Source organism: Manis pentadactyla, chromosome 12, assembly GCF_030020395.1.
Source record: "Manis pentadactyla isolate mManPen7 chromosome 12, mManPen7.hap1, whole genome shotgun sequence".
Taxonomy (NCBI): domain Eukaryota; kingdom Metazoa; phylum Chordata; class Mammalia; order Pholidota; family Manidae; genus Manis; species Manis pentadactyla.
The window spans coordinates 41,677,696-41,693,110 of NC_080030.1; the positions used below are offsets into that span (position 1 = coordinate 41,677,696).

The 15,415-nt window shown below is 38.3% G+C and overlaps 1 protein-coding gene across 14 annotated transcripts in view; it reads left to right on the forward strand.

Annotated features, from left to right (window-relative positions):
* Positions 1-15,415, forward strand: part of SYNE1 (spectrin repeat containing nuclear envelope protein 1) — a 419,767-nt gene that overhangs the window by 122,216 nt on the left and 282,136 nt on the right. For all 14 annotated transcript variants that reach the window (XM_057489084.1, XM_057489085.1, XM_057489094.1 and 11 more), the window contains 4 exons: positions 373-510; positions 1,706-1,870; positions 10,746-10,858; positions 11,406-11,574. In XM_057489084.1, the coding sequence (XP_057345067.1) occupies positions 373-510; positions 1,706-1,870; positions 10,746-10,858; positions 11,406-11,574 (585 nt within the window). The remainder of the gene's footprint in view (positions 1-372; positions 511-1,705; positions 1,871-10,745; positions 10,859-11,405; positions 11,575-15,415) is intronic.

The window sequence follows — 15,415 nt, forward strand, 5'->3', positions numbered from 1 at the left end:
ATGGACTGGCATGTAGGTTATTTAACTAGAGATGAGAAATCTTAGGCTTGAGTCCTGCCTCTGCTGCTTGTCTTTGCTAAGTTACCTCTGGCTTCCTGTGTAATAGGGCCTGTCTGTGTTTGGGGTTGTGGAGAGAAGCAGGAGAGATAATGTGTAGAAAGCACTTAGCATGGGGCCAAGTGCTTTCATTGCCAGGGTTTGATGAATGGTAACTGCCATTAGTATCATGACTGTCATTATTATTATTATTATCAACAACATATACTGAGTGTTATCCAAATATACAGGATTGTTATTTAGGAAATGCGGTTTCCTTTGCTTTTGTTTTTTTTTTGACTCAATACCATGTTGTTGCTGTTTTTCTTCTTCTAGTCATTTAAGCACTTCAGAGTTCAATATGAAATAAAAAGGAAACAGATTGAACATTTAATACAACCGTTACATAGAGATGGTAAATTATCACTTGACCAAGCATTGGTGAAACAATCTTGGGACAGAGTGTCGTCCAGGGTGAGTTCTCCCATGATTAACTTCACTAGGGCTTACTTAATTTAGTCAAGAATATTTTCCGTCATCTTTTTCTACCCAGTGGTATTGCTCGCGTTCTCCTGCCTCTGTCCAAGATAGGAAAGGCTTAACTCTGGGAGTTTTCCTTTAAGTTAGTGGAAGTACTTGCTTAACAGTTCTTTTCCTGCTTTGCCTGCCCTACACAGAGTATCACCACCGAGTGGATGATGGATCGAAATCATGCAAGGCCATCTGGTTTACTTCTCACTTTGCACAACTTAATTCTGGGCTGCTTAGAACAGGTGGCTTTTCCAGCAATGGAGCCTCAACAACTTCTCCCAATTCTGTCATCAATACATAATCATCTTCCTATGTTCATATTCATTTTTATATTCTTTAAATTAAACAAATATTTTTATCTGGTCTTACGTGAACCTGAAGGAAAACTGCTCAATAACTTTCACATTAATCTTTTACAAACTTAAAGACCAAGATTTCAAAACCTCTGAAAATTCTGTTACTAATGGGAATATTTGCCTTGAACTTACCCTATTTTATTAATTTTTATAATCTGTTCTTTTCCATAAACTCTATCAAAGAATAGATGAGTTCTCAAGCCCTATAACATACCCATGTGGCATTCCTATAAGCTAAGAAATGATGCTTGGGAATAGATAAACTGGAAGAAATGAAGAGATGATTAGAGAATTGTGTTATTATAGAAAGAATCCTGAATACTCATCTTCCTCCAGAGATGTCTAGATGACATGTCCAGAATTTTCTGGACCTGTTTCCATCACGTGAGAGGTTTCAAGGATACCCCTCAGCTGGTGTGTAACTGCTACATTCTGGAGCACGTCAGCAAACCCCGCCCCTTCCCTTGCATCAAACCGAGCCTGAAAATCAGTGGGTACTTCGTGCTATTCCAATAAGAAGAAAATCGCTTAAGCTCCCAATGACATACTTCCATGTCTAAGATGTATTTTAAGTTTCCCCCAAATTTGCTTACAACTGCAATTCCCTCCCCATTCTCAAAGCCTCAAGTTCAGGACACAGATAGTTCCTTACTTGATACTTTATTAAATTAACCTGATACTACTAACTTAAAGTCCCATGTGGGTGTTCAGGTCATTTAGGGAAATTTTAGTCATTGTCCTCTGTATGAGAGATATTCTGTTTTTCGACTTTTGTATTTCAGCTCTTTGATTGGCATATTCAGCTTGATAAATCTCTCCCTGCACCTCTGGGCACTATAGGTGCTTGGTTATACAGAGCAGAGGTGGCCCTGAGAGAGGAGATAACCATTCAGCAGGTCCATGAAGAAACAGCCAACACAATACAACAGAAACGTGAGCAACACAAGGTAAAAATTCTTCTTGGAAACCGTCCAATGTAACAGTCCTGGTGGTGGCCGTTTAGACCTGGCACTGCATACTGGCCTCCCAGGCATCCGTACTGACTCAGAGACTATGTACTTCCTTATAATTTCTTTAATTTATATTTCCCTCTCCTCTATTTGTTCATGACATTTCCAGTAGATTTCTTTCCTGAGGTATTTTCCAGTAGCTTGTGGTATTTGTTCCTCTGTAGTTTTCTTTGCTATATGTTATTTTTCAAGAGATAAGCTCACGGGCAATATGCACTTACATAACAAGGTCATTGGCTATTGGCTTGGACCTCATTCCTGCTCCCTTGCCATATGCACAGAAAGGCAAGCCAAGTCACCAGATTCTTCTGTCCTGGTGCTGTGGGGGCAGTCAGGGGAGTGAAGGCAGGGTGGTGGTCTTAGTAGCAAGTGCTAGGATTATGCCTTGATGACCTCTTAGTTATTTGTGATTTATCTCAGCTTACTGCATGGTCTCTAGTGTAAGTGGTGCTTATACTTAAACTCTAATGTAAGTAGTACTTAGTGTAAGTTCTAATATACTTCCTCTTTATGTTTTGTTATAGTACAGACCTAACTAAAAATGATATTTCTCATTAACATCACATTGATGGAATCCTGCATTTTGTACAATTGAATCTGTGTAACTCATTTACTGTGTCATGGTGGTTTCCTGTCGTGGAGGGAAGCAAACTAACAAGCAGTGGTGATCATATATGCGCAACATATACCTTATATATATTTCCTGCCAAATTATAAATATTTTTTAAGTTGCCCCAAGGAAATAGATGTAATTGTTGTATATTCTAGACTAGATTATAAAGCAAATTGATGACAGTTCATTTCATGCCCCTCTGGGAGCTTATTTTTGGAACTAGAGATATAAAGGTGTCATGCAATTTCAGCTCCTGCCTCTTTCAGCTCAACTGGCTCAACCCAGACTGGCACAAGATTTTTGTGAACCTACAAAATAAGTCAGGGAGAGTCCTTCCTGCATTTATTCTGGGCCCTTCTCCAGGTGCAATCCCTCCCTTCAGACACTTTGTTTTGCAGATTATCCTATGCCTCTCTCCTCTCCACCACCGTCAACACACACAGAACACACATAGAACTCCCTAGAATCCGCCTCTCAGATGACAGCATGATGTTAGGGTTCTGCTCCATCTCAGAGATGCACACACATAAAATCTGGGCCTGCTAGTCTCTGCTTTGGTTCTCTGAAGATGGAGGATAAGAGATCAAGTCAGAGCAGTTTTTCTGCAACTCAGCCAGAAGCATAGAAAAGCCTGGACCACATCCATGTTAAGATTCCCAGCATATTAAAAACAGGGGAAAATGTTAAAACAGGGTTACACAAATAATACCACTTAACAAATAAGCAATTCGGCATAAATACCATATAATTATGTCTCTTCATGTAAATCATCTAACAATTGAAACAATTTTTTAATTGATGTGAATATTTCATATAAAAGATGTCACCTTGGGTTTTAAATAAAATGTTTACTGATAGTGGCTTAGATGGGTCGATTCAGCAAATACACACCGAGAGGCTACTGTGTGCCAGGTTTTGATGCTGGGGAAGGTGGTGAAGGTGCCTTCTACGTACAGGTTTGGGAAACAACATGTGTTTATGTTGGTCTGCAAGCTTCTTGGGAGCTTCTCAGGTGTGATCAGAAAGCAGCCCCCATATGCAGAGGACAGGGCACAGAGAAACCGAAGACGCAGGCCACTTTGGATTGGCAGGTGGGAAGTTTATAAGCAAGAGAACTTCCACACAGGGTTTGTGTTGGGTGGGCGCAGGGCGAGTTCATCTCCTCACCCACCCACCAAATCTTAGATGTTTATATAGAAGCTTTTACTGGATTCAGTCTGGATTCTGTCGAATGGTCTCAACACCATGTCATTATCTCAAGGCTACGTACATGAGGAAGCCTCTGGGAGCCGGGAAGGAGCAGAAACCAAGTTCTAAGGATGGGCTGGGTGGAGGGGTGAGGAGCTCCTGCTGCTGGGGTCCAGCTCATGGGGCAACCGGTAGTCACAACTTCCCGAGGATCCTCGCTAAGAGTTTGTTTATGTAACAGACAAGTCTGATTTAAACTCTCTACCACAGAGAAAACATCCTACAATATTAACTAAGCTGTTTACTGGGTAACAAGATTTAACAGAAATATTAATTCGTGGCACACTATGGGCAGCATCCCCTGATGGGGAACAAGGTTTAAGTTGTGTGGTGCTCATGCTGTCGGTGTCTGTCCCAGTGACGATGTGATTCGGAGCCCTTCGTGGTTCCTCTGGCCCCTTGAGAAGGACACCCTGTGCTGACCACCGAGTGTGCAGTCAGAACCATCTCTCTGCTGGAGTGTAGAAATGATCATAAAACCCAGAAATGGAGTGGAGTGGGGAGGAGAAGAGGGACAGGAGTCAGAGAAGACAGATATATGTGAGACTAGAATCCAGGAAGGACTAACCAGGCTAAGGACAAAGCTGGGGAATGCACTAGAGACAACAGGAAGCATGCAAACATCGGTTCTTATTCATTCAAAATATATTTATTAGGTGCCCATAATAAGAAAAATTTTTAATCAAGTGATAAATTTAAGTCATTGCTAAGATAACTAAAGTTCTAAGCTCCTTCAAAGCAGAAAAATCAGCCCATAAATTTGGTATCACTACTCTGTGCCAGTATGTTAGGCTCGCTTAGGAGCACAATAAATTTAAAACAACAATATAAGACTCACCAACACATAAGCAAGAATGGTTGAGAATATTATCTTCTGATACCGCCTAAAAATAAGTATGACCCTTGTCATGAAAGCTTGATAAATGCTATCAAGATGTAGAATTTTTGATATTCTGCACACTTCATATTTTTTTAATATATCACATGACAATCATTCATTACTTAATACATAGTGTTTGAAAATTGGATTCAGGTCATTTTCAAAACATTTTTTTCAAGGAGTTCACTTTATGAATGGTTCTACCAAAGTTTTTTATTTTTTAATTTACTTTTAAAAAATTAACATATTTATTCTGAAAAGCAAGATGTGCCCCTATTAGAATTCCTAATTTCCAGATACCCTAATGCTCCCTTATCTAGAAATGTAACCAGCTAACTATAATTGAGTATTTAGCCATGTTTCAGTCTTAAGTACTTAATTTTGCTAAGCACTTGTCATGCAGTATTATTTTCCTCATTTTGCAGATGAATAAACTGTAGGCAGAAAAGGGTTAAGTGACTTGCCCAAGGTCACATAGGTAGTAATACAGGTTGTTTTAACAATAAACTGAAAATACGCCCTCAAAGCTGTTGCATACAATACAGGTAGAGTAAGTAATGTTATTAGTTTTTATTAGTAGTATTGCTTTGGCAAAGTACGCTTCCAGTCTTATGGACTCATGAGAATTACCATCAAACTCGTCTCCTGCTACCCAGCCTTACTGCATTTATCAAGCCTACCTAGATCTTTTTACCTCTTTATTGAAGAGTTTATTTCCTGGATGACAATACAGGTCATAATTCTTAATAACGCCAGTAACCCATAGATGATCCTTCCAGTATCCTGGACTCTCAGTTTCTTGACTTCTCTTCAAGTGACTGTGTCTTACACCCTACTCTAGCCCCTCACTGCACAGACCTAGTCTAGAACTGGTCATCACCAGTAACTGAAACCACCCCACAATCACTTTTCCAAGCATCTCACTGTCCAAAAACGTGCCACAAATTCAAGTCTTTATCAGCTCTGTGCCATATAATCCATTGATTTTACTGCCTCTCATCCTCATGTCCTCATAACTTCCATTTGTGCTCTGCTTAGATTCAATGCTCAATCATTTAAAGTCACCCCTCTACACTCCCATATTGCCTTGTCCATGTCTCCTTTGTCCTACTCTCCTGGGTATAACACAACTCTGGTTAAGTCCACACTCTGCCTAGTCCCTACCCACGCACATGCAGCTGCCTGTGGATAGAGAAAAACACACCCCCAGACGAGATGACTCACCCACGTGGGTCCTTACTGCTGCCTGGTACTCTGAAGGCATTCCCCAACTCAGTTCCCTCTCCGTTTCTCAGACAACTATTCCATACCTTGTCTCCTCAGATCTTCCACACCTCCTCCCCCATCCTTACTCTTAGCTGATGACACTGCTTCCTATTTCTCAGAAAATAGAAGCAATCAAAAAAGAATTTCCGCAAGCTCCCACAACCACATCAACCCACCTACATCTGTGCCTGAATACTCAATCTTCACTTCTGTGGGTAGGAAGGGACCATCTGTGCTCTGAGCTCGGGCCAACCCTTTCAGATGTGCACTAGGTCCCATACTGCCTGCTCTTCTCCAAAAAACAGTTCCTGTAGTTTGTCCTTCCTTCCTTCCTTCCTCCTTCCCTCCCCTCCCCTCCCCACCCCTCCTGTCCCTTCCCTTCCCCCCTCCCCTCCCCTCCCCTCTCCTCTCCTCTCTGTCTCTGCTTTATTTTTCCCTGCCTTATAAAATATGCTGTTACTCCTCTCATCTTAAAAAAGTCTATTTCTTAACTCTATTACCCTTTCCAGCTACTGCCCATTTTTCCTCCTTCCTTTTACATCAAAGTTCTTTGGAGGAGTTGTTTATGATCTCATTTTGGTTTTAAAATCATTTCTCCCATTCTTTCTAGAACCCATTCCAATCAGATTTTCCCCTGCCATGCTATCCATACCAGGTTCATTAGGGTTCTCTTTGTTCCTCACTCAGTGGCCATTTCTCAGTCCTCATCCTGTGTCATTCATCAGAAACATTTTACACAGTTATTCCTTCATCCTCCAAACACTTTCTTCTAGTGCTTTCCTAGTTTTCTTTCTACTCCTCTGGCTATGCCTTAGTCTCTCTTAGTCTTTCTGCAGAGATTTATTGCTCACTTTATATGTGCAAAGTGGTGTTCCAGTCCTTTGTGATACACCCATAGGCAAAAAGGACAAAAATCCCTACACTCATGTAACTTGCCTTCTAATATGAGAAACCAGATAAGAAATAACAAACATAGTAAGTAAATAGATTTTATGTTAGATTAGAAGGTAAAAGGACAGGGAATATTAGGTGGAGTTACAGTTTTAAGCAGGGTATTCAGTGAAACCTCCCTGAAAGCATGACATCAAGCAGGCAAGCACCGTCCCACCTCAGAGCCTTTGTCCTTGCCATCGTTCTGGAATGTTCTCTCCCTTGGCCTGAACCATTTTCCCACTTATTTTCCTGTGACATCCTTCTTTGAGCCTTTCAGCCCTTACTGAAAAGGCATATCTCAGTCAACTCTTTCTTGGCCACCCCTTTGAAATTACAACTCTTTCTCCCCCTTCCCTGTTTGATTTTTCTCTTTAGTGTTTATTTTTAGCTCAACTGCCATTTTCATTATATATCTTATTTGGTGCTTGCTTTCCTATACTGTAATGTCAGCTCCATAAAGGCAAGGACTATTTGGTCACTTTGTGTCCCCAGCCCCTAAAAAATGGTTTTAGAAATATTCAGGGTTTCAGCATTTTAATTGGGTCAATGATGCTAATGCATACTTTCTGGGAATTTTTCCATTTGTCTATTTTCAAAATTAATTGGCCTAAAATGGCTCAAAATATTTTCTTACATTATTTGGCAATGTTTTCTGTGACTGTAGTTAAGCCCCTATTTTTTCCTAATATTGTTTCTTTGAACCTTCTTACTTTGCTTAATGCACTTTGGCACTGCTGATTTTTTCTGTCATATTCTTACCATTTGTTCCCATCCGCTTTCTTACTGGAAGAATGACAGTGTCTCCTGGTTGTTGTGTGAGAATAGCCTGGGTTAGTAACAGAGGGTAGGATCCAGGGAACAAGTTTCCATAATCCAGGTAGAATGGTTTGAACTAGGGTGGTAGTTGTAGAGATGGTGAGAAATGGTCAGATTCTGAATATATTTTGAGGACAGAGCAAAGAGAATTTCATCATTAGATATTGATTGTGAAGGAAGGGGAGCGTACATGACACTCTGGTTTTTCTACTGAGCCCCCGGGATAAAGGAGTTTCCATCAGTGGAGATGAAGCAGGTTTGGAAGGAAAAGATCAGGAGTTCGGGTTGGGGCATGGTACGTATGATACTTTTTCTGCAGTGATGTCACATGTGGCATAGGCAGTGGGAGGTAAGATGCAAGAGCTCAGGACACAGGCATAGTCAGGAGATAAATATTCAGAATCATTGGCCTCTAGAGAGACGTTTAAAGCTCTGAGACTAGTGAAATCAACTAAGGAAATGTAAACATAGAAAAGAAAACAATCAAGAACTAAGCCCTGAGGGAATCTAATATTAAGAGTTCAAAGAGTAGAAGATGAACCAGCAAGAGTGTGAGAAAGAGCAATGACCGAGGTAGGCTGCAGTCCAGCTCCAGCGTTGCCTTAGAAGCCAGGGAGGTGGCGCATCATGCGCAGGGTATTGCGGTAGAACAGCCACCACAATTTTTTTTTTAATGCAGCTCAGTTCATTTCACCCTCCTACTCTTGAGTCCATCTACTTAAACACTGAAAGTTCTTACAAAGTCCCATGAGGTCCGCAGATCTGCACCCTTTTCTTCCCCTTCCCTCCCCTCCATGAAACCTGCTCTCCCAATTGTTTCCTTTGTTCTGTCTCAGCCACTGAGAAAGGATGTTGACAACTCTCACAGCCACACTGTGGACCATCAGTTTCCCCCTGTTGCTATCAGTTTTTACTTTATGTAGTTAAGGCTCACTAGACGTGTTCAGTTCAGAATTAACAGCTTCTAATCAACAGAAAGTTTCATCCTTGAGCAGTTGATTACTCAAAGTGACCCGGGTTCTGAAATCTAGTATGTCTCATGTTGTTAAACTCAACACCAGCTTTCTTTTATTCGTGTTTGAGGAATGTAGGAGCCTCAGTTTCAGTGTTCTCACCTTGAACATGTTCTCACCTTGAACCAACCCAACCCTGGTTGGGTTCCAGGACTCAATTTCCTACAGCCACGGTGTAGGTATTTGCCCAGGACATTCAGCTTTTTTAGTTTGCTTTTGCCCTCAGGTCTGTGATCCAGTTTGGGATAGTGTTTTACTGAAAGTAGGACACCTAAAAGATTTACTTACTTCCTGCAAGCCCACCAGTGAACTAAGGTCACATGCTGTGCTCAGCGTCTAGCTGTGTTATAATGAGACGGCCTTTCAGAGATCTCCGAGATACCACACCAGCCAAAGTACCTTCATCATATGGTTGAAAATGATACCTTGTCGAGATTGTTTTTCTGTTAATCTGTTTAATTTAAAAAATGAAAGCTCTAAGTCAGTTCAGTTAAATTTGATACCTTGTCAAGACATTTTCAATATCTAACTAACTGGATACTGAAAACAACAATAGAAGGCAACCTAGACATTTGGCTGTTCCCAGACAGGCCCGGACCCCCGCCAACACATCAACGTGTGGACATAAAGTCACGTATGTATAACAGATCGGAGCTGGGCATGGTGCCAGTTCCAGGTTTGCCCTGCTTTCACTTGGGGGAGTGGCAGCTGAGATCATAAGCCACAGAAGTGCATCTGGATGTTGTAAAGGAGGCTGAGAGTGACTATAGTACTCACAGTCAATAGCTGCATTAGGACAGTCCTCTGTCCTCTGGGATGGCCTTTTAGCTGCACCCCTTGCTCTCCCTCTGGGCAGAAGTGACTTTGCAATATGTGTACAGTTACCTACAAAGTCAAAGCAGGTGAAAATAGCACCATATGTGATAATAGCAACATATATCAAGATAGAAATAGTTCATCCCTGGATTTTTCTACAATGTGAAAACTAAGTCCCCCAAATTAAAAGAAAATTAATTTCACTTATACAAACAAATACATATGATTTTAACATTTTAATTTGTATATGAGAGGCTTTTTTCCCCTTCTATCAAGTGTCTCTCCTAACCTCTTAGGCCGTTTTATGCTTCTGATTTCTCCAACTAATCTGCTACATCTTGGTGTGAGAGCAACAAGTTAATTGTAATGTGTCATTCTGGTGGTCTACTGTGCCTTCCTTCTCAGTGAATGATCAACTGTTGGGGTTTATTCTGCTATTAAGAAACAAACTAAACTCTAGAAAATATGGCATGAATCTCCTTTCACCTCTCTTTGCTTCTATGTGAGAAATTGGCTAGGCATTGTGAAATACGTTTAAGTATTTATATAAATAAGTCTATCAACTGAAAAACAGGAGACAAATCTAAATAAAAATACAAAAATTTGCAGATATTTTAAAATATCACATGTAATCTTCCATGGTGGCACCTATGGGACATATTCCCTGTGGGTATTTGAAATCTTTTAAGCATAAGGGTATTTCAAAATCAATTGTAATATAATTTTGACTTGCTTTACATGGCAAGTAAACATCACTTTGTGATTGACTGAATGCATTCAAAATAAAATAACAATAAAGAACTTAATGGGTTTTTTTAACCATTAAAGGGTTAAACCAGTTATGCATGGTTTTAAGCTTTTAAGAACCAACCTATCCAAAATCAAAGAAGGAGAAAAATACTAAGAAGTTATTTTTCATAGCAGTAACTACATTTTCCTTCGGATCATGTGCCTTTAAAATGTCTGAATGCATTTCTGTGCAAGTGTCATGTGTGTGTAAAAGGTGCCATAATTATTAGATGCAGCTCTTACACAGGGCATTATAGACAAGCACCCAGACTCCTGTACAAGGTACAAGTCTCTGAGAGGCACCAAGCTGCATATGGATGTGGCAGTATGATCAAATTGTTGAATACGTTGACTCATCAGTTCAGGCTGAAAATTATGCTTCTTAGCCTCCTGTGAACATGTTTCCTCATTTTTTATTTTTTTTAAATTGTATCTTAGGATCTGCTTCAAAACACAGATGCCCACAAAAGAGCATTCCATGAAATCTACCGGACCAGGTCTGTTAACGGGATCCCAGTGCCACCTGATCAATTAGAGGACATGGCTGAGAGGTAAGAGAATGCCTGGCTTTAAAATGAACTGGTTTTTAAAAATACTCGGTTGATGCTTTCTCCATTTCTTTTCTTTTCAATGAATTGATTTTTTTTTTTTAGAGATGCTAAAAACATTTGGTACATAAAATCTGGGCTCCCATAGCATATGCTAAGAATGCCAACATTCTAATATATTATTACTTGAAAAAAGTAAGCCTGAATGTACCCACAGCCTGGAAATCACAAAAATGGTTTCTTCAGAGGCTGTATTTTTATTCAGTACTGTGAGGAACATTATGTAATATTGCAAAAACAGCTTGTAAAAGAAACAGATGAGAGATATCTTGGCAGGGGAAAGAACCAAATCAGACTTTCATCAATCATGATTTGCCTGTAAACCCAGAGCCAGGAAAGGAATCAGATCTGATAATGATCGATCTACCGTAACAGAGTGTGGAGGACCTTGTGCCTGCATTATATATAGCGCTGACGTGTAACAGGTTAAGCAAGCCCCGTTCTGTTACTATTAGTTACAACCTGTAAATTCTCCGTGTTTTATTTCTAGGTTTCATTTTGTTTCCTCCACATCAGAGCTACACTTAATGAAAATGGAATTTCTAGAATTAAAGTACCGTCTGCTCTCACTGCTGGTTCTTGCAGAGTCAAAGCTGAAGTCTTGGATCATCAAGTATGGGAGGAGAGAGTCAGTGGAGCTGCTTCTTCAAAACTACGTTGTAAGTCTCCCCGGTGCGCGGACACAGAGATCAGAGCATGTAATACCTACCTGCCAGTTTTACCCAGCACTGTTATTTTTATGTTGAATTTAAACATGAAAGTACCACTGTGTTAAATGGATTTGATAGAAGTTTGTGATTTTTCACAACAATCTGAATTAGACACTTGTGTTTTTAGCAATATAGAAAGGTTTGGCTGCATTGATCATATTGAACCACTGTGATAGGCTTTATTGCTTAAAAAAAAAGTTTCTGCATTTTTATACCCACAACTTTGACTGTGAGCTCCCCATTGAAACTGAATTAAACTACTTAAAGATTATCTTTGTGTCTCTAAAATCCAATCACAAGTAGTTTGGAACAATTCTAAATTATCCTCATGGGAACGCTATGTTCTTTTTAGCTTAGGTCCTGGATGTCTTTTCTATGATCATTTCCTAAGTTCGAGCTTCTTGTGTGCACCCAGGAAAAGTAAAATTTTGTCTTTGCATCTCTGTACCAACTTAATTTTTAAAGATTATCTCGTATTTTGGACTAGCCATATAGATAATCCTATATCTACATAGAATAGTAGCCCTTCAAATGAATTAGGTTGTTCTGTAGCTAGTAGTTTCTATTTGCATGTAATTAGAGAATTATATTTAATAAGGGAAGTTTATTTCTAAGTGAAACATGCCCCCCCAAATTTATTAGCAATACAAATTCGCTCACAAAATTAAAGTTAACAGAGCAACTCAGTTGTGTACTGTTCCATTTATGTTTGATCACAAATTCTAAATGATAAATTAATAAATTTAAAATGTAAGTCCATCTATCACCAGACTCTTCACAGTGGCTCTGTAACTGATATGAATGAACACATATTGGAACCATATCTTTACTGGGGCATCCTAGAACTGGAATATATTTTCTACATTTTAATTACTTTTTCTACTTTCTAATTACTTTTTCTAAGTGGTTACTGAACAACATGCATTTTTTAAAAGGTTTAACAGGTTTACAGTAAAATCTTTCTCTGGGTTGGCTACAATTGTCAAAACATGCAAATCCTGTTGTGATATGTTCCCTTAATCATTTTTAATTATTTTGGAAAGTAATGAAAAATGTTATTTTCTAAGTTCAAACAATTATATTAGTCCTTTAAATATTAAATACAGATTTGCATTTATATTTTTGGGTTTAGTCATGTCAGATGATACAATGTGAGCACAGTAGGTAATTATGCAGGAACCATCTTTGTTCCAGCTATTTAAGGACAGCCAATCAGACTGAAATGCCTAATAGGACTGTTCCACCAGGTTAATATTCCAACACAATGATGTTAATAATTCTCTTTGAACTTCTCAAATAAAGGATATCTAAGTAGAGAGTTGTTACTAATAATTAAAAAAAACACACACAATATTTTCTGCCTACTCCATAAAGAGAAGTTCACAAAGCTGCTAATTTTAACCTGCTTCATAATTTTCAAAATTATTTCTAAAATTGCTAATTACTCTATAAATATAGTAAGTTTTAATAAATATTTCTTAATATTCTTATTTCTGGTAAAAAAATATTTATTGCTCATACTTCTAAAAAGAGCTTTAAGATATTTTTGGTTTAATAGTTTTAATAACTGTGGTATATTGTTTCCCATGCACTAACTGTTGTACATGTGTCCCTTTCATCCCAAAGAGGGCCTGTGGGCTGGATTTTTCACATTGTTTCACTGAGAAAAGGGAGCCTTTGAATGCTCAAGTCACATGCTCCCCCATGGCCCCTTTGGTAAGAAGTATAATCCAGATTTGAATCCACAGCTTTCTGAACCAAAAAGTCTTTGTGCTTAAGTATTGAACTTTACTATATAACAAAACTGGCTGTGAAAAAATTCCTTCCTTAACTTGAAAAACCAGATCATTCAAATGATCACTTGTAGACCAGTGAACTCAACAATAGCTTGCATACATAGTAGCTCCATTTACTGTCAGCCCATATTTGACAGTATTTTATACCTACATACTCTAGCCTGATAGGTGTTATTATTTTTGTTATTGACTTCATAGCACTGGGGCAGGGTGGAGTGAGGTGGGGAGATGCAGCCTGCCCACCAGTCATGTAGAAGGATGTTGAATCTTGGCTTAGTTGTTACTATTGATGACCGCTTTTTCTTGAAGACTTAGTCTTTCCCAAAATTTTAATACTAATAAAAGAATAATAGGGATTTTTCTAAAGGACAAAGATGGATCCATACTGTTTTCCTTCTATCTTACACCCCATGGAACACTTCTCATCTTTTACAAGTTTGAGGGAAATCATTTTCTTTAGAATTAGACTAATTCAAAGAGCCTGAAGACTTTCAAATACAATCATAAATCAGTTTCTTAAATATAGTCCTTTTCTTGGTTTCTAAAAAAATTAATTGTAATGAGCCATATGCCGCCATATCATCTAATAGCCAAAGTAATGTTCAGGATGTAAAAGTTCCATAATTATCTTTTTCTTCATCTGAATTCTCAATTTGGTCCTATTCATCTTTTCCAAAAAACAAATGATTCACTTTTTAATGGGTTCGAGAATTAGAGAATGTGCTTCCTTCTTACCTCATTTACTGGGCACTCAGGTTTGCAACTGCCAGATGCTTAAGGAATTCTTGGGAAAGGCTCCACAAATGCCTGTTGATTAACACTTATGCCATATGCTTACTGACAAGAGACTCCATACAGTAACGTAAACCAGGATAATTGGTCTGGTTCTTGTCGAAACTGTTCTTGACATGACCGTGTTTGTCAATAGAGGCTCCAGTTTTACTAGGAAAGACATAGGATGACATTTTATTCTTTCTCATAAAGAAAAGAAGAGCTCTTGGAACTGTGGACTATGTGAATGAAAAACAAGTAATATGAACATTTGTTTTATTATTTGTGGTTATTTTATGAATATAAATAGGTAAATCTAATGTAACCGCTCCTCAGAGTTGCTTTTTAAATCTTGAATTGTCCGGTTTAACTCCATTCAAGTGAAACTGATGAACTTTTTATTTATTTTGTGAGAATAGAAATTCAGTCTCTTCCACTTAACACTTTGAATTTAGTGGCATAAAGAGGTATCTTATTTTTCTTGAAGTGCCATCAACTTTGAAAGTCCTCCACTAACAGGGCTTGTTTGTGGAATTTTATTTCCAAAAGTAAGCCTTATTTTGAAAGAAATAAATGAATCCTGTTGTTATTTTAAAAACCCATTTGTGCTTAACTTTTGTACCTTTCTGAGAGACAGTGTCCAGATAGCTCACAGTAAAAAGATTTAGCATTCTTCCCACTAAAGGGATTCTAATAGACAAAATAATTCATATTATTAAATGGATTTAGTTTTTACACAGAAAGAAAAAACCTGAATTAATGAAACAACTAAAAGATAACAAATGAAGTATCTTCCTGCAAAAATTAATTACCTAATCTTCCTAATAGGAAAGCTCAAAAGTAATGAATCTCTACAATGTTTATAATACTCTTAAAACATCTTTTCCCCGCCTTGGACCAAACATTGAACTGAAAATAAACTTTTCTCTCTTGCTCATCTTTAATTAGTTTGTAAACTACTCTAGTAAAAGCATAGTTAAGTCTTTCTATTCAGTATGAGCTCTATTGCCATTTCTTTGACCCCCTAGAACAATTGTTTTCCTATTAGCTTCTTTTAATTTGTGCCAAAACTAAATGGAGACTTTTTTAAACTTTATCAAATGTATTCACTTTTTCAATTTCCTACAGTGTTTTGCACATTAGGTGTGATATTCGTATTTTGATCAAATCATGACTTGTTTATTTGGTTAAATTATACAAAATTTAAATTACAGTAAATTATT